This window comes from Semicossyphus pulcher, unplaced genomic scaffold, assembly GCF_022749685.1.
Source record: "Semicossyphus pulcher isolate SPU_LCO1_2020_fin unplaced genomic scaffold, fSemPul1.0.p SCAF_9, whole genome shotgun sequence".
In the NCBI taxonomy this organism is placed as follows: Eukaryota; Metazoa; Chordata; class Actinopteri; order Labriformes; family Labridae; genus Semicossyphus; species Semicossyphus pulcher.
In genome coordinates, this window is record NW_027211770.1 from 14,864,591 (window position 1) to 14,890,723 (window position 26,133).

Sequence of the window (26,133 nt, forward strand, 5' to 3'; positions counted from 1 at the left end):
CCTGCGTGAGAGGAATACAGCTTCTCCACAGGCTCATCCCTCCTGTCTCCACCATACTGAAACCCCAAAGGAAACGCCCGAGGTGTTTTTTTCTACTTTTTATCATAAAAAATATAAACTTCGACAAACATTCGATTCACAAATATGTATAATTATGAGTTATTGAGTACGTTAAAAGCCTTATTATTACACAGATGTGCTTTGGGCTGGTCATGATTAAAGGTCACTCTTAAATGAGCAGTTTTAGCACTTAGTAGGCTGGTTGGATGTACAGCCAAATTCTCAGAGACATGTAAGAGAGCTTATGTTTATAAAATAAATATTCAGTTCACAGGAAACAGCTCTGGTGGACATTCCTACGGCCTCATGCAAATTGCACACTCCCTCAAAACTTGCCAGGAGCGGTGGGGCGCTGGTTTAGCTCAGTTGGTAGAGCGGGCGCCCCATGTACAGAGACTGTAGTCCTCATCGCACTGATCACAGGCTCGACTCCCGGACTGCCGATCATTTGGTGCATGTCATCCTCCGCTCTCTACTCCCAACATTTCCTGTCTATCTTCAGCTGTCCTATAGATGAAAGGCAAAAGCCACACCTGCGAGCTAGTTCACGCTGCACTGATTTCACAATTGACTTGCGCCATTCTCCACAATCACCTGACAAACACTTTCTCCCAAATGGCGGTCTTTGTAAGCTGCAAGATTTCTGGTCTCTCCCTCTGCTCTGTCATTGCCACCGCTGCACTCTTACTTTCAGCCCCACCACCACCCCAGCATCCACCCTATAGGCTCCAGCTAGAGGGTTTGAGACACTATCTCGTCACTCCTCAAACTTCTGCATGTAGAATAAATCTGGGAGGAGTGATAAAGTCGGAAGCTAGACGCCAAACACAAACTATGTTCTGCTGCAATAAACATTTCAAACTATTACAACGGGAGTTGTCTGACTGAACTGGACTTTTATTGTGGAGATGAATTTTTAATTTTTCTTGGGGACCTGAAAAAGCATCCCTTGATACCCTGACTGTGTGGAAGCTGTTGTGTATATTTCATTCCTAAAACTGAGAACAAAGCATAGCAACGGAGATTCTGTTAAACCGGGTGTATTAGATCAACTTCAAAAAGCCGACAGCAAGAACAACAGTAACAGAAGGTGAAAATACGGCAAATACTCAGTCCTAGCTCGCAGCTTATTCTCTGTCTCTAATGTTACACAAAGAATGTGAGCTTTCTCCCATTTTCGTGTACACCAGCATGGCTAAACTTCCAATACATTTTCATATATCAATCAATAATAATCCTAAGAAAACAAACAATTCAAAGCTCATTTTTCTACAAAGAAAACCCTATTTAATGAGTCTCTGGTAAATCAAAGTGAATAAGAGAACCCAGGATCAAAGAGAGACTCTGTTAATGATTGCATTGAGGTATACCGACCAAAAATAATGAGTATACCACGGACAGAGGGGGGAAACAAATAAAGAGAGCGGAAGGGAGACATCTGTAAAGAGTTCTACACATGTCTGTGGAAAGACAGACACACATAAAACACAGAAACAGGCTGAAGAAGATGCTCTTCATACTGGATGGAGCACAAGAGTCTGACAATGTAATTCAGTGAGTGAATTAGGAGCTCTTACAGGAGGTCCAGAAGGTCCCGGAGGCCCTTTGCTGTCCTGGGAGCAGGTGCAGGCATGAGGCATGGACGGACACTGCTCCTCCACTCTCTGAAAACACACAGAAATACATACAGAAGCGTGTACAGTGTGTGTATTCAGGCGAGACATGAGCTGCATCATAACTGCGGATGATTGGTGCTCGGGTGATTCCGCCTTGAGTTGTATATGTGGGACAAAGAGAGCTCTCAAGGTGCTGATTAGGTGCAATTCTATCTAATAAATTATATAATAAATCCACCTGACCACAGGGACTATTTGCTGCGGCTACCATTAGCCAGCGCTAACAACCATTCATGGAGATTCAAAGTAGTTTGGCTTAAATTCTGGTTTCATCACAAATTTGATCCTAATCAGCAATCATTACTCCAATTATCTAAGGCTGTATTAGTCATAGCCCTAAACGACTCTACTCTTAAAGAGGAGACCAGAGGCTGGAAATTATGTAGAAAAGTGTGTTAGTGTGTGTGTGTGTGTGTGTGTGTGTGTGTGTGTCAGAGAGTATCTGCCTGTGTTTCTTACCAATGCTGGCAGCTCACAGCACTTATCTCTGCTGGCCCAGGACGTACTGCAGATGATGTCGAACATCTGGAGCTGGAACTGCAAACACACGCACACACAGACCTCGTACGTTAACACTGCAAGTACAATATGATCAGTCAACACATTGATGTAGATGTAAAACTTACATCATTAGTCAGGAAGTTTCTACATGTCTAACCATCCACACACACACACACACATTTACCATCACACAAAAATCCATATTAAACATGCTACATGTTTATACCACAGAAGGAACTAAAACTATGGAAATTCCCGGAAGTCAAAGTTATAATCTCGAAGATTTCAGTTTCGTTCTCTATGGCGACACCTATGGCAATAAACGGTAATTGTAGGAGCACACTTATCCTTATCCAGACAGTGTCGCATGTGTGACGTCCACTCTTGATTTTCCTCACTGACGGTCAATTTCCTTTTTAGACTGTTTGCCTTCATCTGAGCGTCGAATTTGTTTCTTTTTGTTTGGATTTTCACTTTTTTTTTAAGTTGTATCTGTAGTCATCGATCTTTTCATTGTTTGTTCAGCCATAGTAGATTACTCTTTACTCGCAACAGAGACCGGAAAAGCAGCCGCTTAGCTCCGCCTACCCTCTCTGGCAGACCAACCACTGCTGGCTGATGGAAAACGCGTCACTAACTGGGCGCCACTTGTGATTTTTTCCACATAAGTCACACCAGACACCCAGTCCATAATACTGCAAATGCAAAGGCTTTCATCAGTGGGCCACTAATCACCATTGTGTTACCTCATTCGGTGATAGATAGTGACTTAACAGACATTCATTTAAATGAAAATCTTCGAGATTATTACTTTAAACACAATCAGACCCAGGATCACTAGTCAACTATTCTTTTGTCTAGAGGAAAACTGGGTGTTTTTCTCTCTGCTACAGTTTCATTTACACAATAATAAACCAGGCTTGATCTTGTAATGTTTCTTTTTTTATTATAAATTCCAGAAAAAGCTACCATTATGGTATTATTTTTTAAAGACCTGTTTTTGAATCAACAATCTCCCTCTTTACTGCCTTATAAAGGTCAGCCTGGTGTAACGTTTACAATATGCCACAATATTCTTTATAATCCATCATAAAAAGCTCCTCACGCAGCATTTTCCAGCTGATAATTTTCTTTGGAGCAGCTAACAAGTATAAATTTACTAACAGCCATTCTCAGTATTCCCTGAAGCCCACGATATCTCACCTTCACCCTTGCCTGTGTGCCAAAAGTTCATTATTATGCTTGTGTTTGCGCTTCTTAATGGGCTGTGGACGGATGATAAAGTATTTGTACAGCACTTTATACTGTTCCATTTGCAGTAAATAAAGTTAACGCCCACTGAGTGACTCACTTAAATGGTTTGAAGTGAAATTATAAAAGGCCATAATGGTTCACAGAAACAAATTGCAGATTCATCATTTCCAAAAAACAACGCACAAGGGACAATTCTAACAGCCGGATGCAGATCACTATCAAAGCAGGGTTTCATTTGTGCCTACTCTTACACCATACAGCCTGACCTGCCGTGGGAAGAAGCATTAAAAAACATCTTTAACCGAGCACATTGTGAAGACGAAGAAGGAGGTTGCATTTAAAGATCACTAAACAAAGATGCAGACAAGAACTGATACTGACTGGAGCAGAGTTGTCCCGCCTGCCTCGGGACCGAACCATTCTTCCGAGGATCTCCACTCCGTCGGTGGTGATGTTTCCAGCTGCGTTGATGGATTTCTCCCCAGCCACAGAGCAATCTAACACCACCTTCACAGACGTCTTGCTGATGGTTACATGGAGCTGTAAGAGAGAGACACAGAGAAAGAGGAAAAGAGAGTAATGTGCATAAGAAAGAGTTATAGTGAGATGTTTAAATACCAATGGCTTAATAAAACACCAACAGTTTAAAGAGATACATCAGAGCTGTCTGCATTATTTCAGTGAGTATTTTGTCTATGCAGTCGTCCTTGTTTAGTCTGTGTTAACCTGCATTACTGTGTTAAATATCTAAACAGACATAAAGACAAACAAATGAATAGAACGAGTCAATAATAAGGCACATCAAGCACAACGTTTTCTCAGGTTTTGTCTCTAAGATCAGCCAGGATACAAAACATTTGACTACCGCTTTTATGCACCGACAACAACAAGCCGTCTCATCACTGACTGATCCTGGTAACAATGTGTTCCTTTGCTTATAAATGCAGGATAAAAGCACACAAATTGGTCTGTCCCTCAGAGTGTCTGTGAGCTCAAACTCCCGCTTTAGAGGAAACCACCGGCGGTGCCATGAACTGTGAAATTCAACTGGTCGCACGGTTAATGAGCAAAGAGGGCTGCAACCCGCTGAACGATAGTAATAAACTAGACTATTAACGCTCGCATGTTTCACCATAATGGGAGGTTTTGTAACACTCTTTCCTTCTTTCACACCCTCAATAAAAATACACACTGTGATCGGAACAGGCACACGCACGCACACACGCACATACCCACAGTGGCAACGTGCAGCTAATGTGGAGTTAGACAAAGTTCATATTCGAGTGTCAGAGCTCATTCCTCTGCTGACGTCTGGACGGCTGCTTTATAATGACTTTCTGTTCTCATCTTTCATTCTGCACACTTCACTGGGCAGGGTGTGTGTGTGTGTGTGTGTGTGTGTGTGTGTGTGTGTGTGTGTGTGTGTGTGTTGAACTTTGAAATACAAAAGATGAAAAATCCGGTAAGGTGCAGGCATTTTTCAGGTACTTAGTGGCATTAAGAGGTGGATGTTAAGGTTCATATCCGTGGTTAGGGAATGAATACAGGACACTGAAATGTCAAAGGTGTATAAAAATGTATGGTTATCTGTGGTGTGTGTGTGTGCGTGCGTGTGTGTGTGTGTGTGTGTGTGTGTGTGTGAGAATCTCTTTCAGGCTAGCTGGTTCCTACATTTACCACTGCAGTGAGTCAGACTGATTTTGAGTCTGGAGGAAGTTTATACTTGAAAATTGGCAGTTTGAACCATTTCTTCTGTGCTTGAGTTCGAGCTTCATGAAAGCGTCATAAAAAATGGTGTTCAATTTTAATTTACTGCTCGGTTCTATGCACAAGTTATTTTAAAGGAAAAGATAACAAAAAACCTAATTTCAATATTTTTCCACCACATGTCGACACGTATTCAGCGCGTGCACATGATACAAGCAGTCAGTGTATTTAAGATTCAGGGATGTGCTTTTCCAGCCAGTCAGCAGGTGCTTTATTTTCTCCAGAACAATATGAGAATAAACTTGTAAAGACTTTCTCACAGTGCACATTGTGGGGTTTTATTGTTGTATAAGTTTAGCTACAAATGCAAAATAATTCAGTTCAAGAAATTATGAAAGATATTTTAACTCCAGCACGTGAAAGTCTGTACGAAAATCAAATACCATCCAGTGTTTGTGAAGAATGGATGCATTTAAAGCTCATTTAAACATACTGCTGTTTTTGTTCATCTGATTGGATAGCCCCCAGGCAGACAGGACACTAACCTCAATATAAAGACAGTTTTATAGTCTGGCAACAAAGCCAAAAACACAAAAGAAAAACAAACTGATTACAAGAATATGTCAGCAGCATCATTTTGATCAGTCTGTGCTGATCCTGGCCGGTCAGATGACTGACTGGAAACTACAGGATTAATCCACAGCGAACACTTCTGCCTCTACATGAAGAATTATCAACACAAACGTACACGCTCTTATGTTTTCTAATGTTTCTGCTGTCTTACACATCAACAGTATCTTTCTTAAATGTAACGAATCCCATTTCTTTATATCTCTCTCTGCAGGTGGTTTTATTGTTTCCGTTATCAGGAGTCTTCTTTCTCATCATGTTTCAGGAATGAGACATATTACTTTTTATATCTTAAACCACAGAGAGAGCTGCATTATTTTTTGTCATGCTGCACATTATAACTTTCTAGTCATCTCACAAGTTGAATAAAAACTTTGTTGAACTTTCATAGCAAACATCCTGAACTCTAAACTATCAACTTTACTGAATCTAAATGTCAAACAAGGAAAAATCAACAGAGAGAGCGACTAAAAATGGTCCTTTGTGTTGTATTGCTTTCTGGGTGTATTTATAGCTCAACACAGAATGACTTAATGTCATTAGATGATTAAAACTAAAGATCGTAAGCAAATATTTTAAACCAAGAGATGAAAGAGCAAAGTTCAGTGAGAGGTAAAATCAGCACATTCACTCTGTTATTTCTAAACACAAGTAGTGATGTAATGTCTCAAATATAATGATTGGACTGGGAAAATATCACACACACACACACACACACACACACACACACACACACACACACACACACACACACACACACACACACACACACACACTGAAACTGTTATGGCAGTTTTTAAACATGCTGTGAGAGATAATGTGAGTTGAAGTAGATGAAGCTATCAGTGTGTCTGCTGACTCAGCCGTCTGTGACCTGCACTTAAAGCGGGGCATGCGCAGTGTGTGTGCTTTATTGTGCTTGTGTGTGTGTGTGTCTGTTTGCATGCATACAGCACAGTGTGCTTTTTTATGCCCGTAAAAGCTTGTGTGATTATTTTGAGCGTGTTAGAGAATATCACTTTCAATACAATTGTTATTTCAGCTCACGTTCAGTCTTTCCCTTCCAAGGATCCACTGTATCCCTTCATTGTTTAGTCACTGTCTAATTCCTCCCACCTCATCACTCTCGCAAAGCTGTAATCCAGATAACCGGGACACGCTTATCGCTCAGAGACTAAATTTGAAAAGCCTCGAAAGTTAACACCATAAAATTGTTGAAACCTCTGTCAGTGGAAGAAATGTCTTTACATTTCCCTCTGCAGTGTTTTTTCTCTATCTGAAATAATCATTAGGTTGTTGGTCATCAGGAAAAAGGGATCCAAGCACCATATGTCTTTGTTAGCCACATGCTGTATCACTATCCTTTTCTCCCTGCATACACAAACCAACACAGCTTCAGTCAGTCGGCCCAAATCTGTCCGTTCCACAAACACAACACGTTCATATCCAGTCGCTGCTTTTGTTTCTCCGTATTCGTTTCTCCGTCTTCTTGCCAATAAGCTGCCAACATTTATGGAAACAGCTTTATAATAAACATTCATTTGGTGAATGTGGGATTACATTCTATGAAAAAGGGATTATTGTAAGTTAGAAAGCTCCCAGCACACCGGAGCAGGGCATTTCCTGATGTACAGTTTTACAGCACACAAAGACGACTTCAATTTCCCTCTTTAACTGTTTAATGTGGAAATGTATCATTTGGGGGAAACAAAATGTGTTCTTACGCTTAAAAATCTGGTTCTGAGTAATATAACCTTTACTTCTTTTTATGTGTCTCTGTGTGTTTTTCATTCTGTTCCACATCTTTGTCTTCCTCCTCTCTGCTTTCTCTCTCCTTTACCTTTTTCTGGCGTCTGTGTTTCTCTCAGTGTGTGTTTGTTTGTTTGTTTGTTTGTGTGGGTGCTGCGCTGAGCCGTGACAGATCCTGCTGGGTATTCCTGCTTTCACACGAGGTGTCTTCATATGGTAATCCCTTTATAACAGACACACAAACACGCACACGCACACGGACACTCCTCTTATTCACTTGTCATCCTGTCTCACGCTGACGAACACTTCCTCTTGCCAGACAGTCTCCTGCATCTGTTCCCTCTCTCAACATTGTCATGTTCTCCAGCAGAAAGACTGAAAACAATGGAGAAGAACAAAAGGCGCAGAGAGTGACGGACAGCTACTCGCTGACATTTTGAAAAGTGCGATAAAGAACGACAGGCAAAGAGTTGGTGGGCTGGAGTTTGTTCGTTTTCAGCAGAAAACCACAGAGAGTCTGAAACAAGAAAGAACACAGCCAATAACAACACTGTCTAAGACCAATCTCTTAAAATGTAACAATAAATCCAACGGTCCGCTTCCATCCGCGCTGCTGGAGCAAACACACCTCCTGAACAGTGAGGTTACTTCAAAGAACGTGTCCACAAAGAGAAAAGAATTGATTATCATCCAGCAGGCTGTTATCATTCGGCTACTGTTGCTGATATTTTATGCCAAAGTGTTTTACAATGTCAATTTGTCATTCACTCGGCCTTTGGAGGCCGAATCACTGACATTATTTATTCAGTACAGGCGTCTGCATCACTATTTATTCCATAATTTATACTTTCACAAACTACTTTCTCGTCTCAAGTGAGCAGAAAATTGCTTTTATTGGGGGAATGTCATCAACATTTGCAATTTCCATTCAGTCTGACTAATTTGGTACAACATCATTTACATACAAATATTTCCTGGTGATTGAGGGAAATAAAAACTGCCAGAGATTCAGAGGGAAGAAAAAACTTTTATGGTCTCGGGTGGTCCATTCTGAGGGCGACAGGGAGCAGTAGAGCATCAAATCATGGGAAGTGCAAAAGTTTTGTCTTTAAAGGAGCAATTCGCTCCTGGAAGAAGCCAAAGCTGGTGTTTCTCTGTAATCGATAGAAGCAATAATATTTGAAATTGGCACCATAGCTGTGGAGAAAGTTGTACAAACAGCTCGTGGTTTCACCCATTCTACATTCCTACGACACCCAGCGTGCATCGTGCCCCTCCCTCTGAAAAGAACGGCTCAGCGAGAGTCGCTGGAGTGTCATACTCGGTTTTTGCGGCAGGCAACGGGTCAGAGCGGAACAGAATCTGAAATTCAACGAGAATATAAAAAATCTTCAGGTCTGCAGTCTACATTTCAAACCTGACCATTTTGAGACATGACATCAGAGGCGGGCGTCCTAGATTGAGGAAGTGTAGTTTAGCGAGCTTCCTGGCCTCCGCCTGATGGCATGTTTTACCTTGTCTGTCTTTCCAGGGCCCATTGGAGAAGCGGATAGCGTCCTCCAAAGGCACAGAGCAAAATTGCATTTTTTCCTACCATAATGGCATTTGCTCCCCATAACAGCATGATAGGACTGAGGTTGAAAATCGGCGAACTGGCCCTTTAATAATGATGCTTGTACAGTGTGTTTGAGATGCTGTAACTTATGTGGCATTGCTTTTAAGTTTGGCAAAATGGGGGATAATTAATTCATTTTTTACACACTGTACATAATGTCAAATTTGATGACAAAAGTCCAAAACAACTTCATCACGGGAGACCACAGAGAGGTCTTTAAAAGGTGATGAAATCTGCAGTTTCACTCCCACTCCGTACACTCCACTAGTTTAAAACATAAAATGAAATGGAAAAGCAGTTGAGAGTAGGAGGAAGAGAGAGAGAAGAGAGGAGGACTATCAACACCTGCACACACACTCACAGCGGTGTTGACAGGTCAAGAGAAAAAAAAACAGCCCAAGAGCCACTGGAAAAACCACACAGGCTCCACAGCTTCAAAAAACACCACAATACTGTCTGCCTGAGTTTTGTTTCTTCCTGCTCCCTCTCTCCCTTTGTGCTCTGCAGAGGTTCAATAAACAGATCTGGACATTCAGCTAAAAAACTACTGCCTAAAAATTGTAATGATGGTGTATCAGTTTGAACCAAGTGGTTTAACTTCCCACAGCCAAGTGGAACAAACTGAACACATAAAACTGCATTTTGGTTTCTTTAATACTCCTAACATATTCTGACCAGCAGCTCAAAACCTCTTACCTCTTACCTCTTATTATAAGCGAGCACACCAACACAGCCACCTAATGTAATTTTCTAAGCACACATATTTTAAAGTCTCACCTTGTGGAAGCTGCCATGAAAGATCTTTTTGACTTCAGTTCCATCAAAGGTGACGGTCTGGAAGTCTCCTTTGTAGTCGTTGTTGAAGAACGTCAAGGTCTTTCCAGAGTCTGCGGGGGGGCAGAGGGAGGATAGAAGAGTTTGATGTTCACATTAAGGAGAAACTTAGCTTGTAGACACTATTGTCTCTGTGCCCTGAGTCTTTTGTGAATCATATCAAGGTCCTAGAGGAAAAGTTTTTACCAAGCACAGAGGGGAGGACTATAATGCTCTCCCCTTTATTCTGAAAATATTATGTTTCATGTGACAAAAAGAACTATGTGTTTGTACCATGTCAATGAAATCTAAGCTCTGAGATTGTCACATGATCATTGCTGTGAGGCAAAATAGGATTCCCACCAAAAATGCATGAAGGCACGCAAAAAGTATATAGGATGGTGAAATACTGAAACCTTAAGTCAAGTTGATGAAGGACATGTCACGGAACTATGTCACCATCAACATACAACATCTTTGCTTTGTTTTATGAAATTTCAGCCCAATTTAACAACAGAAAGTCCCCCCTGTAATTTCCTCCAGCTTCTCATGGGAGGTCCAAGATCACCCAGGCCAGTGGGTAATTTAATCTGTGCAACAGGTCAGGGGTCTCCTCCATGTCAGCGGTGTAAAAACACCTCTCATGCTCAGGGTGGGTTCACCTAGTGTGCATCGTTTCTGTGACATGGTCTGACACCATCACCATTATCCACCCATCTGCTTTGGCTATATATCCTACTGAGGTCTCCTGTTACAAACTAAAGCATTTGAGGATCAGCACTTCTATGAGGTCATGGTACTTTCCCAGATTAATGGTGTGTGATGTGTCCACAAACAGAGGAGCTCAGGTACGTCTGGATTTTATTAATGACTGAGGCTGCAAGTAAAGATGAAAACTATTAAAGGGGGTATTATGCTAATTTCAAGCTTCATGTTTCACTCTGTGATACCTGTGGAGTAGCTTAGCATAATTTACAGTTCAGTTTTCGGCCTCTGCCCGAAACGACTCAGTCAGCGCCGTCCCTTTAAGAAGCCCCGCCCCTACAAGCCCACTTTCTTCTGATTGGCTAGCTCTCCGAAGTCTGCTGAGGCTGCACTTTGTGGCGTCACAAAAACTGTGTGAAACCTGGCGTTCACAGCCGCCTGCAGACTGAGCTAAATGTTAAACAGCATAATAACCCCTCTTTTAAAGGCCCATTTTATTAGATCAAAAATGTAGCCCCAGCTACTCTCTCCTGCCTCTCTTTTAAAGATGCTGCAAGATGCACTCTCAGGTTTTTTTTGGGACACATTGGGACTTTAGAAGCAGAAGAAAACATCTGCTGTTTGTGTTCGCACTTGTCAAATTGTGATGTGTTTTGATGCAGGTGAGAAATGACAAAAAATAAAAAACAGGAGCAATCCAAACTTACTGTCCAGGATCAGTCCCACTAACGGCTCGTTGTCCTTGTCCAGAATTTCCCACAATGCAAAAGGTTCCTGCGGGGTCTCAGGAAGTAGGCGGAGCATCATAGAAATGGTGTAGTCAGAGGGTAAACCTTCAGGGTGAAGGTACCTAGCGCACACACAAACACACAGACAGTGAGCTTAGCTGTTCCCTAAAGGCGTGGATCCACTAGGTGTGTTTTTCAAACTGCCAATGTCTCTCCTCAGCTGCTGGAAATGTGTTTAGAGTGCTTTCAGCTGCCTCAGACTGTCTTTGAGTGCCAGCCTCTTTTTGATCACAGAGCCGAGTCATTTTTGTGCAGCTGCCCTCGAGCACTTCACGTTCAAATTATCTTAGCTTCAACTTCTCAGGGCGCTCATCAACGTCACTTTTCAGAAACGGAATGATCACAAAGCAGGAAGCTGAAGTAAAAACCAAGAAAAAGCTCCAAAAATGACAACTTAAAGAGCCAGAAAGACATTACAGGAGCACATTTGAAGCCATTGTTAAATGCTGCATGGGTTTTACACTTGAACATTTCCCTGTGGTGTCGTGCTAACATTAATGTTTATAAGCTGCACCTTCAGCATCTCAGAGTTGTTTTATTTCCAGCATGTCACAGTACTGTAAAGTCTTGTTAATAAGTAGGTGTCAGGGTCTAAATCGACAATTTGAAACCCACTTAAAAAGCACAAAGTGAAACCTTCCCAGATGAGCTTAACTCCTATTCTCTTTTAAACTGTACGACTTACCAGTAAGGAACGGTTTAATAAAACTAGACTCTATAAAGGGTCCTTAAAAGTGCCTCGTGAGCTGTGAAAACTAAAATGGAATTTAAAGAGATTAGATTAGATTTACAGTAGGTTTACAGTGTTTATCCATATGTGGAGAGCACACAATAACTCAACCTGAGTTTACATTTGGGGGTGGTTGATATAAAGAAACAGGTTGCAGACAGAGAGAGAGACAGACAGAGAGAGACTGTTCCATTGGAAACTGTAGGACAACTCTAACAGTTGTTGGTTACAAGCTATGACAACCTTCACACTGACACAGGAGAGTTTATTTTGAAAAACGTTTTGTAATTTAGCCTTTGGGCATAAAAAGAAAATGATCTGAAATTTTCAAATTACTTTGTGTGTTTTTAATTGGTTAAAGGGATTAATGGGCTCTGCTTAAGCTCAGTTATTTCAGCAAATTTCTTTTCTTTGCAGAAAGTCAATTATAAGTTAAAAAGAATGCACCCAGAGACTTTCTGCAAAAACAATATAATTTAAAAATGACCCACCTAAAGGGCACATACAGGGTAATCACATAACTTCCTCTGATACATTTGTATCAAAGTCTTGCCTTAATATTGCTTTAACACTGACGGTCTCAAATTCTTCACTCTATGGGCCAGTTCGCCGATTTTCAACCTCAGTCCTATCATGCTATCATGGGGAGCTAATGCCGTTATGGTAATAAAAAAAATACTATTTTGCTCTACACCTTTGGAGGACGCTATCCACTTCTATAACGGGCCCTGGAAAACCTGGCGGAGGCCAGGGAGCTCGCTAAACTACACTTCCTCAATCTAGGACGCCCGCCTCTGATGTCATCAAAAAATCGTCAGGTTTGAGATGTAAACTGCAGACCTGAAGATTTTTTAGGCGATCCACCGGTAAATTCTCGTCGTATTGCGGATTTTGTACCGCTCTGAGCCGTTGCCTGCAGCGAAACGAAATGTAAAGTATTTCACTCCAGCTTCTCTCACTGGGCCGTTCCTTTCAGAGGGAGGGGCGCAATGCACGCTGGGTGTTGTAGGAATGTAGAATCGGCGAAACCACGAGCTGTTTGTACAATTTTCTACACGGCTATGGCGTCAATTTCAAATATTATTGCGTCTACTGTATCGATTACAGAGAACACCAGCTTTGACTGACAGCGGCTTTTTCCCGGGGCAATTGCTCCTTCAAGGCAAGGATCAATCATTAAATAGCAAGTATAACAAAGTCTCTTTACTCTTGTAAAACTAAAAAAATCTTGATTTTTGACACTTTAATGAATAAAACTGTCATTAAACAAACTGCCCCATCAAACTCTGTCTACTAATATAGACCAACTGTGACTTAATTCTTCTGCCAATAAAGCCGATCACAGAGCACAGGCTGATCTGTGTTCATGCTGATGCTTTCAGGCAAGGATTAGTGCTAACCCTGGTTAACAGGTTGCAATTATGACTTGTTTCCAACAGGAAAAAGGAAAATACGTTCATTTGAACAGCTGAATCGTGTGTTTGGCTCCAACAGAACACAACACAAGTGAGTCTGAGGAGCAGGAGGTTTAATCAAGCACAGTAATCCCAGCAAATCCGACTCATTATCAGATGACAGCTATAAAGCACTATTCCTTTTCCATGCCAACTGAAACGCTTTTTAAACACAAGGCTTTCATAAACAGAGGTAGTTTAAAAATATATATTGTAAATTGTGTTGGGATGTCTCCCCTTCAATGTGTGGACATGTACTCACTTGGTGGGCTGTGACACCAGGGCGTCTCGGTGGAGCCTGTAACAGGGGAAGCTGTTGAATGAACCGGGCTCCAGAGAAACTCCAGGTATGGTGCTGTACTCCTTCTCCACCAGGCCAAACTTCTCCATCATACGGAAGCCTGCGAGGGACAAATGATCATTACCTTAATCATCAGCACAACACGCATCTCCTCCTCCATGTGATCACTGTAATCACAATAATTACTGCCACCACAGCATGCACAGTTATTATGTTATTATTGTCATCATCATTAGCTTTCTCTCCTGGTTTGACACAGTGTTTGACAATGTAACGTGTATTCTTCCTGCCATTTGCACCTCTTACCTGCCATTGTGTTTCCACTCATCAAAACAGACGGACAAGCTGAAAGACAGAAAGGAGGCTGTTAGTTCATCCTTCTTATTCTAAGTTCTTAACCTTTAAACAAATCACATTTCTTTCCCTTTTTACTTCGGTCAGTCCAACTGTCTCGACACTAACAGGGGTCCTTTTTTCATCTCCTTCTTTATTCACCTTGCCCACGTCATATCCCTCTCTGACTTCCCTCCTGGTCTCTTTCATTGAATCATGAAGTGGTGTTACTCACTGGCAGTGGCGGCCTCACAGACAAAGGTAATGAGCTGCTCTTCTATTTTCTTCACAGCATCCAAATCGTCCACAAAGAAGACGTGTCTGTCACTCGGCTTACTGGCAATATTCACCAGCTCTCCGTAGTCGGCGTCCGCAAATCCGATGGCAAAGATGATGTAGCCTGAGAATTAAATTATACAAGAGAACTCATTTCAGGTTCAAAGTCAATGGAGAGGATTAAGTAGAGTAATATAACACCTTGTTGGAGTTATGGGTTTCACATCAATAGCTGAAGAGTCTAACATGTGACGTGCAGTACAAAAAGCATCTAAGAATGGGAAGGGGAAATGAGGATATGTCCCCGAGCTAGCCTGCACTGTATCAACACACACAGCTTATTATCCATTGCAATTAATATACATCTAGGCTCAATTAACTAAGGTATTCAGAACATTAAAAAAAACTACTTAAGTGTCCATGTTTGGTCCTTAAATACAAACCATCCATCTGCATCTCCTTGGACACTTTGTTGACATCATCTTGTGAACGTCCATCAGTGAGAACTACCAGGACTTTAGGAACGCCTCGTCTAGCTCCGGCCTCTGCAGTGAAAATAGTCTCCTTCACATGTTTGATGGCCCGACCTGACGTGAGACAAAAAGAAATACCTCGATTTAACAACCCAATATGCCAACTCATTTAACACACAGTGTTTTGTATATTGCGTTAATTTCTACCTACATGGTCTGTCAACATGTGGGCTTTATTGTCAATATTAGTTTGCACGAATGAAGCAAAGAGCTAGTAGAGAAAAGCACCACATTAAGGCTTAAAATGTCTTATTGCATCAGATGTTTATAATAAAACAATATGTACAGCTGTGTGGAAAGTATTTCCAATCATATTCATACGGGTGGGCAGCAGGGACATTTAAATCTCACACTTATTACTGTTAGTCAGACCATTACGCTCATGCCAAAGTTATTTTCTGATGTAGCTCCCTCCACAACCCAAACATCCTCCTTTCTGTATATAATATTTCACACTGTTGATTTCACTTAAAGAGGGGGTATTATGCTGTTTCACATTCCATACAATGTTGGATGTCCAGACTAAACGTGGGTGAAGTTTCAAATCTGTAGGTAAAAGTATGTTGGAGTAATCCCCAGGCTTCTCAGCTCAGTCTGCAGTGAACACCAGGTTTCCCACAGTTTGTTCTGCAAGCAGCTTCAGCAGGCTTCAGAGAGCAGGCCAATCAGAAGAAAGTAGGCCTGTAGGGGCGGGGTTTCTTAAAGGGACAGAGCTGACTGAGTCGTTTCAGGCAGAGGCTGTATGAGGGCCTGCAAAGAGCACCAGTATGAGAAAATTTTTTAACTGTAAATTATGCTAAGCTACTCCACAGGTATCACAGAGTGAAGCTTGAAATTAGCATAATACCCCCCCTTTAATGTTTGTGCATGTTGTTTATTATTATAATTATTATTTATTCCTATTTCTGCTTTGGTTACTTTTTGAGCTTCCCCATACAGCAGAACCTTTACCTACCACATCTGGCTTTATAAACATTTGCTACTAATGTGACAACAACTCTGAGGAAACAAACGCTGCTGATATGTTTACTGAGATTATCTAACTTAAATCAGCTTCCGGCATATTTCATTTTAAAAAGCCCAATAATGCAAACCACTTTCATGATGCTTGTAAGACCCTCTCCACACCACTCTAAACACTTTCTTCTTATTTGAGGATTCATTGGTGAAGAATAAGGACCACTTTGGTTAGAAGAATAAATGTGTGGCAAACTAAACTTATTGGAAGCACCGATATCCTCATACACTGAGAACTCCTCTTCCCTATTTCTAGCACTGATGTGAATGCTTATGACCTTTGCTACACTTTTAATGTACTTACTAATTAACAAAAAACAGTAGGGATGCACGATATTATCGCCAGTTATCGGTATCGGCCGATATTGGCTTAAAAATGAACTATCGGATATCAGCCAACACATATCTGCCGATATAATTAACCAATAAAATAATGGGCTGCTGCATACTTGATGAAATGCCCGACCTCGGCGCAATGTCCCCGGCGCGAAGAAGACCTGCGCGGCGTAGCCTGATGACGTCACGTGAGTCTTCCTGCAGCACGAGAGAGTTAGAAGCCAAAATGTCCGTGGTGTGGAAGTTTTTCAAAGTGTCCGAAATAGATAGTAAAACTGCCATTTGCAATGACTGCTCAGCTTCGGTGATGCGAGGAGGAGCCAAGGCAAAGTCTTTCAACACTACAAACTTGATTAACCATCTCAAGACCCGTCACGCCGACCGTTGTAACAAATGTGATAAGAGTATCACCATTATACTGTACGCTAATTCCAATACAGAAGAGAGTTGATGATCTCTGCAATTAGGTGTGCGGGGAAAAAATATCGGTATCGGTAATCGGCTAAATGAGTTGTAAAATATCGGCATATCGGATATCGGCAAAAAATCCAATATTGTGCATCCCTAAAAAACAGTATTCTTCATAATTCCACAGACATTAATAAAATACATTTTGAGCTCATAATCATTACATTACAATAGTGACCCAACAGCTCCTGAAACCAGACTCAGGATGAGTTTCCATGAGCTTTAAAATGTATGTAATCTGATGTATTTCTGTGTCACCTGGACGCTAGAAGATGGAACTGAGATGGAAATGTCACAATCCAGTCTGTCAAAACTTTAAAATTAGCTGAACTTTTGACAGACTGCAGGTCATCTGCTAATGGATATAATCAGTCAATAAAATCTGTCTAGACAGCTTTAAAAAGGTTTCAAAGCCCGCCCACCACAGAGCAGCCAAGGTGGGTTCAGTCCGCACGTCAGGGAATTTAATGATGCCTTATGCATCAAGGTGTTTCAACCTCCTCTGAAAATTACTAAAAGTTTTGTAAAGTAAAATTAATTTCATTAGCAAGTGAAATACAAAGCCTTATGATTCATTATAATGTATTTTCATTATGTATCAATCGATGTATTTGCCTCCAGACAGCTCTCTCTGTCTCTCTCCAGCTGACAAGTGAAGTGAACTTGACAGTTGTTGAAACACGAACTCTGAACAGAGGACGGATGAGGATTATTATTGCCCAGAGCTAAAAGTACAAAGTTTAGTCATTTAAACAAGAGGAACAGTGACTTGCAGTGTCAACTGTTAAACACTTCCCCTATGCTCTGTATAAGCAGCAATGTGTGTGCAAATAAACTTGATTTGTGCACACAGTCCCCTGATTATCACCACACTTAGCTCGGTCATTTCTATTTAATGCCAATTTTGCATACTCTCCATCATGATTAGCATTTAGACTTCATGCAGCTCATCTATTCATCTCCAGCTGACCTTTCCATAATTAAATGGACAATCACTGCCATTAATCCTCTCAACTTCCTCTGACCTTTTCCACTTTCTCCCCTCACTTCACTTTTGTTTTCAAGAGTTATTAAGAGAGGTGACGAGCAGCAGGGAACTTTTCAATAAAAACAATACAAGATGAAGCAGCAAATGACCCTTTAAATTGACCAACACCTAATGAGCATGTTGACAGAGTGTGGTGTACATGGCTATAATAAACACCGATCAGCCATAGCATTATGAACACTGGAGAAGACATGGCACCAGGATGCACTATGGGAAGGAGGCAAGCTGGCGGAGGCAGTGTGATGCTTTGTGCAATGTTCTGCTGGGAAACCTCGGGTCCTGCCATTCATGTGGATGTTACTTTGACACCACCTGATACCACCTACCTAAACATGTTGCAGACCAAGTACACCTGTTCATGGAAATAATGTTCCTTAATGGCAGTGGCCTCTTTCAGCAGGATCAGGGTCTGAAATTAGCACTCGCCAGCCGCCAAATGCGGGGGTGGAGTTCATACTTTATAGTAGCCTGCCTGTGCGCGTAAACTACACGTGGATCACCTCCAGCTCATCTCATTCACAGTGTGGAGATGTAGTTCATCCTTTCCAAAGGTTGAGCCCCGGAAATACGGGAAAGATGGCAACGTTATTGAGTCAGGTACAGGAAATGAGAGACACACACAGATCGGTGTCCTCGGTGCGCTGCATGATTATTGCCGCCGTATCTCACTCTCGTCAGTTTGTCCCGTTTTAAAAACTTTAAACTGAGTGAAATTTGTTTAGGAATTAATAAGCAGAATTTAAATTAAAATGTCTTAATGATTCCTTCAGAATTTGTGTTGAGCATACAGTGCTTCAATGCATTATCATCACACTGTAGGCTAATAACTTAACATGTAATTTTTCTTGTGCAATGATATCAAATATTAAATGAAAACATTATTAACATGAAACGATTTTTTCTTTCAATTAGCGTGTAGATTTTAAAAGTGGCAGACAAAACAAATTACTTGCCTACCACAGTGGCAGGCAGTGAAAAAAGTTAATTTCAGATAATGCGCCCTGTCACACTCAGGAATGGTTTCAGGAAAACAATGAGTTCAAGGTGTTGACTTGGCCTCCAGATCTCAATCCAATCGAGCATCTGTGGGATGTGCTGAACAAACAAGTCCAAACCATGGAGGTCCCACTTCGCAACTCACAGGACTTAAAGGATCTGCTGCTAATGTCTTGGTGCCAGATACCTCAGCACGCCTTCAGAGGTTTAGTGGAGTCCATGCCTCGATGGGTCAAGGCTGTTTTGTCGGCAAAAGGGGCACTTGAACGATATTTGGCAGGTGGTCATAATGTTATGGCTGATCGGTGTGTGTGTATAGTGTCTCTGACTCCCAATTTCAAACTAAGCCAAAACCATCAGACCACATCCCCAAATCCTCCTCCTGTTGTTTTTTCACTCAGCTGTCAGTGATGACAAACGACGGAGCGCTCGGCCTGTAAATTGTTGTGTTGTCAGATATCTGCCAGCGATACATCTGTTTCTAGACTGTCTGCTGATCACGCTGGGCGAGACTGAAATTACAGCCGCAAGCCAGGCATGAAGTGAGACACAGGGCAGGAGCAGGGGAGAGGGGGGATTAGAAAGAGGAGGGCAGGTAGGAGGGCAAAGGAAGAGCGGGGAGAAGGAGTGGGGTCAGAGGGGGAAGGGCAGGTATGACAAAAACACAACACAGAAACATGCCAGTGGATCTTGGGTTCAAAATCCTGTCATCAATCAGACGTCCATCACTGTGTGTGTGTGAAGTTGTCCATGTCAGATTGGATTTGGTTTCCTGTCTGGCAGCTTAACTGTGTTCATGCTGTCACTTTAGAAGGTAAACAACAAGAGAAAACAAAACTAGTGGAAATCATGTTTCCTGTTTTAGCATCGCTGTAATGAAATGAAATATAGGAGACTTTTTCTCGTCTGCGGCTGCAGGTGAAATCTGTATGATTTAGAAGAGATTGTAAAACTATCTCTGGGTCGTTATGAACACTGAGTGCTATAAAATCCTGTTCAGATAAGATTCATTTTTCGAAATGTGCATAATTAAATGCACCACTAAAGATGTACATTAGATTTTGAACGGGTTTTTACTTGGTGTTAATTTGAATGAAACTCATATACAGTTCATACATAGATTCATAACTGAACTTAAGACTCATAAACAATGTCAATTTAGAGAGGGTCTTCAAACACTACATTACAAAGGTTAATGAAGTCAGACTGGCAGCTAAAATAAAAATATAGTAATAGGCCAATAACATCTTGACTGATCGAAAGCGTGCAAATTGCTGTACAATTGAAGTTCTCATTAAACAAGATAGCAGAGTGCTATTTCCTAAAAGTGTAGTTTCCTAAAAGCGCAGAGCCAGGGAGGGACTTGTTGTGGACGATGATTTACGTTAACGCAAGCCAATAGCCTCTGAGTGTGAAACATTCAGACCAAAACAAAGTGACAATCCTAAAAACTGTGAGCTGGCTTAAAGGCCTGTGTGACAGGGGGAGGGACATAAAAAATTTAAAGAGCATTTAATTGGATGCAAAATTAGTACACGCCCCCGAGTGAAGGATGAGTTGTTAACATTGTTTTTCCTTTTCCTTACCACTATGAAAAAGTGACGATTTTTTCATGGTCAGGACTGATAATGGAACATGTGTGACAATCAGTGCGAGACATATGTGATAAAAAATAACTTGACAGAGTGTGCTCAGGTAGGCGCGCACACACACACACACTTCCTCAATCTGAATATAAAGTGCAAGCAGAGTCAGGGATTAGCCCACTTACTCATCTACACCAGGACAATCAATCTCAAAGAAATGTACAGTATGTACACAGTACAGTGTACAGGAGTTAAGACTATCACAGCTGCAGCTACATTAAATCAATCACTCACCAGGCCAGTCAGAGGCTCACTAATACCTTAATGAATAAATGCATAGTGAAAAGCCAAATCCCAGCATGTCAGCTTCAGCACCCCGACTCCTCAGCACGCTCTCCCCTCACACACTCGCCTTAAAGATTGCAGCAGCATTTACATTTATAAAAAAAGGGGCAGAGAGAAAAGGCTTATGACTATAAGCCATCGAAGCACTCATCCCCCACAGCTTCAGCAGCAGCTCTGGAGGGTCAGTGGGCAGATGTGAGAAGGTAAGCAGTAGCGATGCAGGAATAGCTCCTCAAATAAGCAGATTTCAACATCATTTCTCTGAAATCGATGAGTGCGTTTAAGAAACAAAGAAAGTAAAGAAAAATCCTCTCTGGAGCTGATAAAGGCTTTGTAACGTCACTCTGGATGTATGCTTAGTCTTAAGCACACTTTAAAATGCATTTTCAATGAGTTCGACCCCATGGCTGTAGGACAAAGGATATAAAGTAAGTAAGCGACTTACAGTAAAAACATAAAAAATCCATTAAAGCTGCGGAGCTTTGTGTTGGCTAACAGTTGTATCCACACAGATGTGTCTGCCAGAGGCTGAAGGTTAAAGAGCTGCAGTCGTTTCTCTGCAGGCTGTGGGGGATTTAGACACAGTGTGGGGCCCTAATGGGGTCTCTGAGGAGAAGATGGGGTTTGATTATGAAAAAGGGGAATAGTTTTGGTTTGGAGAGTTAAAAGTATTTAAGGGTTGTAATGCAAGCCTCAGTCCTGACAGCCACACAAACTATTGATCCATCTGTTAATGGACCAGAGGAGTAAAATGTAAGCACGGAGGTTAAGGCACAGCCTCCAGACAGCTCAGTTTATGTGTGTTTAAATGTAAGAAGTAACATATTAGCATCATGCTACACAGAGGACAGGCACATATCCATAGTAAAGAATGAAAAAAAGCCTTTTAAAACTGAGAGAAAACTAGACGGACACTTTGGGAGCGCAGACCTCGGCCAAAGCATTCTACCAAAACATACAGCATGTCTATATATATTCCCGATTAGTGTGAAATATGGTCGTGCTTAGCTGAAGCGTCATCTCCTCAGTTGTACTTTTTGCTATGTAACTTTGCACACTTACTAACATTTATGAATAACAGAAGACACTTTGTTACCATGTACATACAATATCTACAAATATCAAATGCTTACACTGAACATCACAAACATGGCTGCTCGTTTTCAAAAGCTGCATGTTCACTAGGAGACAACTGTGTGTGAGTCACATCCACCTTTCCTCAGATTTACACGGAAAACAAAAAGGTATTTTTCCTGCCAACCAACAAACAAATAGAAGAACAAACTGTGCTGGAAATATAACCTTCTCTGCAGAGGTAATAATGTTCACTTCTGCCTGAGGTATCAGTGACTTATACATAAATAAACAATATGTATTATATTATTTATAATAATAATAATAAAAATGTAAAATAAAGGAACTATCATATAAAGTGAAATATAATCCGAGAATAAGCAGGTACAATAAGCTGTGTGGGTTTCTCTGGTGGAAGTAGCATCAGCCTGAAGAAAAGGCATTATGTCTAAGCTACTGAAGAAGATTAATTCTACGCTGAGGTGTACATGCACACCGTACAGTGTGTGTGTGTGTGTGTGAGAGAGAGAGAGAGACAGTGACAAAGAGATAGGGGAAGAGACGGAGAAATATCTGTGAGCATTAACCAAACCGTGTGAGGCTGGTTGCCCTCCTCTTTCTCGACGTGTGTTGAAGATGAAATTTCATAGTTTATTTTTCTGTTCTGCTTTAGACCAAGCACGCACACGCACACGCACACGCACATGCACACGCGCACACACACACACACACACTAGAGGTCTTCACAGGTCTACCGGAACCTGAGGACCCGGGACCCGACCCGGGACCTGGACAGTTAAGGTCCACGTATTACGTGGTCAAACGGGTCCGGGTCGGGCTTTGTTCTATAATCCTCTGTTCCAGGTCTGTTCATTATGTGTAATACCCGAATGGATCGGGGAAGACCCGGCTGTGAATAGAAAGTGTTCATGATTAAGGTGCTGTGTATGTCTGTGTGTGTATTTTAACTTGCAATTCGGGATTGCAATTAGGATTCGGGCACGAAATTTTGGACCCATGAAGACCTCTAACACACACACACACACACACACACACACACACACACACACACACACACACACTCTGCCCTGTCAGCTATATCACCACCGACCTCCACCTGTTAAACCATAACATAGTACAGTAGATGGAGGTGTGTTGGGGCTACAGGACAAATGTACAAAGAAAGAAAGAGACAAGAAGCAGTTCAGGAAAGATGAGGAAGAGAGCTGGGAAAAAGGAAGAGGAGAGAGGAGGAAACAATGAGTAAGAAGAAAGGAGGACAGAAAAAGAAAGTGATAGAAGAAATTACCAGCAGTTACAACTAATATGCAACAGCAAATAGTTTTTGGAGAAAAAATAATGATAACCAAATTACATTTTCTCTGAGCATAATGAAGAAAAGTTGTTAATTAAAGTACCCAGCAAGTCATGAAACGTTAATATTAAATGTATCCACATCATGTTTACTGAAGACTTATTCATTTGTTTTCACCAAAATAGGTTGCCTTACAATACACCATCGACTCGTAGTGAATATTTTAACATTTTGTATGTTGTTTTTAATACAGAACAGTCAGCAGTGTCTCTAGGCATGAGGCTTTTATTAAAGTTTAACTGACACCATGATCTTTCCTTTTATTGCCTATCAGCACATTTATCTTAATCTCTGTTTTTGTACAAGCAGGACCGGATTTTGGTGTCGGAAGTCTTTTAGTTTCCATTTGTAGTGCATTTGTAGTCCGAGTAGTATTGACCAATCATGTATCAGCAGGCTGCAGCGTATGCAGGTGTGGAGAGCAAAAGGGGGGAATGCAATTTACCGTAAAGCCATACCGGCTCCCATTTAGCTTGAAACTTAACCAAAGTGTGGACTCGAACCCAGGACTCTGGTAGGACTGTCCTGTGCTTTGTATGGTTGCTGATTACTCCAGCTTCCTCCCTTTAAATCCAACATGGTGCATACATGCAGTGTTTTATCACTCTGTGTGTGTCTCTATTCGCAGAGAAGACTTAAGATGAAAAAGAGGAGAAGAGGAGTTAAGAAGGGGGAGGCAGAGATAAGTAGGAAGATGATGGGTGAGTGAGCCCTGGGACTCATAGTGAAGCTCAAGGACACAATAACTCTAACAGACACTGAGCCGTGGCCCACACTTTATGAGAGTTAAAGTCCTCCAAACGACCAGCACAAACTGCAGACCACATTAACCTCACACTGCTAACCCTACGTTCGAGTCTTTCCTCTCTGCAGTGTGTGAGCGTTTCAAGAAAAGTCCTGAAACGTTTGTCCAACTTACACAACATGCTTCCTTCACATCTGATTATCAGGATGGGCTTTTGATGAGTTGAGGTTTAAAGTTCATGTTGAACTTGGAGGCTGCAGCTGAAAAAGAACACTCTCACCATAGGGTATGTTGGTAGCTGCTCTGTTCTGTTTTGAGTTTATCAAACAACTTTCCTCAAATAACAGAGTTTGCCCGGTAGTCATAAACAGAACAACCGAAAGCTCCAGATCAGCTGCTAATGAACGCTGTGGTGTGTTTTTCTGCTTCAGAGGTTAAGAACAAACTTTAAATGTGAAGCCAAAAAGAACTTTAAAGAACTTTCAATTCCACGACAAAGAGACAAACCCTCTCTCTAGACTGACAGGATCAAAAGCTTAGGAGCTGCAAATAATTGTCCTTGAGATGAGAGCGTTTTGTCAGCAGGTATAAAACTGACCTCTCTTTCTCTACTGCACAAACTTTTTCCACATTTATCCCGCTAATGTACCGCTCTGACCTGTTTTGGTGTTTCCGCCTTTGTATCTGATCCTCTGAATAGCTTCCAGTAGCTCTTCCTTGTTGCCATGGGAACTCAGCTGGAATTCGGTTCGAGCGTCGTCACTGAACTGAGCAATGGCCACCTGCAGAGAGACAGACAGGCAGGCAGGCAGACAGACAGAAAAAGATAAGTGAAGTTAGTTCAAATCAAATGTCAAATAAAATAATAGGAAGTTAAACTCCGATCCTCTGGACCCCTGGCGTTGCAAAGACGCCTTAAAAGTAAAAGCTTACACAAGAAGGAAACTGCTGTCATCATCTGCTCACACAGATGTCACTCACGAAACCACTGAAACCACTGTGTTCGTGCAGAGCAGCAAAATCGATGTTATGCGAGTGTAATGAAGCCATATGTCTGTGTTTCTGGGTCCAAAAACCTGAAACTTCCCTCATCATCACTTTCTGCATTTATTCTGAACAGCAACGACAGTGTCAAACAGTTGCTGCCTTTGTAAACCAAAGAAAACACTGGAGTTATATGAGACTTGATGTGCTCAAAAAGCCCCAAATTATAATGTACATGACACACAAGGGGCTAAATGTGGCATTTTAATGGTTTAGTTTAATCGGTGAAAACAGTAACGGGTCACAGAGTTCACCCTTTTTCGCCTGGTCAGTGTCGGTGGTCTGAATGATTTCCACAGTGAGCCCAAGAAGTAAAAGTAATATAACAGCCTTATTTTCTGCAAGTGTCGAGGTGAAAATTCACTGCAATATACAACCCAACTCCCAAATCAGAGCTGTAATCAATCTAATTGTCTAACTCTAAGAGAGGCGAACAACTATCATTACCTCCAGACTGTTAATGGTGCTGTTGTTGGCTCGGGGCGGCCCACGTTCACCAGCCAACTCTCTTTTTATCGTACAGCCAACTCTCTCACATTACAGCCAGCGCTCTGCTCTTGGTATCCTACGACTGCCAGAGGGTTATGGGGCACAGTGAGGGTAGCAAGCTGCTTAACAGCAGACAGTACACAAATGAAAGAAAAAGGTTTAGCAAGCAGCTCTGCGGTGTGACAAATGAACCAGTTGAGCTCTGCTGACACAGTGGGGGGGTCATGGAGGCAAGAAGCAAAGAAATTAGTTCACAGTGACAATAGAGAGCTGCTTTTAGAGCCTGGTAAACGACTGATGGTCCTCATACTTTAGGAACACAGTGGAGATGGTAATATTCACTTGTATTGCTCATGGCAGATTTGAAACAAAGAATCAAGATTGTGATCTTTTTATGCTCGAGCCATCCGATCTTTATTCCAGCTTTTAATGCAGCTAGATTTAGACCACCGTTCCTGCCAGAGAAGTAATATTTTCTGGCACAT

The 26,133-nt window shown here is 41.6% G+C and overlaps 1 protein-coding gene across 2 annotated transcripts in view; it reads right to left on the reverse strand.

Annotated features, from left to right (window-relative positions):
* Positions 1-26,133, reverse strand: part of col14a1a (collagen, type XIV, alpha 1a) — a 136,354-nt gene that overhangs the window by 35,398 nt on the left and 74,823 nt on the right. For both annotated transcript variants that reach the window (XM_069655635.1, XM_069655634.1), the window contains 10 exons: positions 24,774-24,897; positions 15,036-15,179; positions 14,552-14,716; positions 14,290-14,328; positions 13,945-14,083; positions 11,418-11,560; positions 9,970-10,079; positions 3,873-4,031; positions 2,196-2,273; positions 1,638-1,724 (listed from right to left, as the gene is read on the reverse strand). In XM_069655635.1, coding sequence (XP_069511736.1) covers positions 1,638-1,724; positions 2,196-2,273; positions 3,873-4,031; positions 9,970-10,079; positions 11,418-11,560; positions 13,945-14,083; positions 14,290-14,328; positions 14,552-14,716; positions 15,036-15,179; positions 24,774-24,897 — 1,188 coding nt within the window. The remainder of the gene's footprint in view (positions 1-1,637; positions 1,725-2,195; positions 2,274-3,872; positions 4,032-9,969; positions 10,080-11,417; positions 11,561-13,944; positions 14,084-14,289; positions 14,329-14,551; positions 14,717-15,035; positions 15,180-24,773; positions 24,898-26,133) is intronic.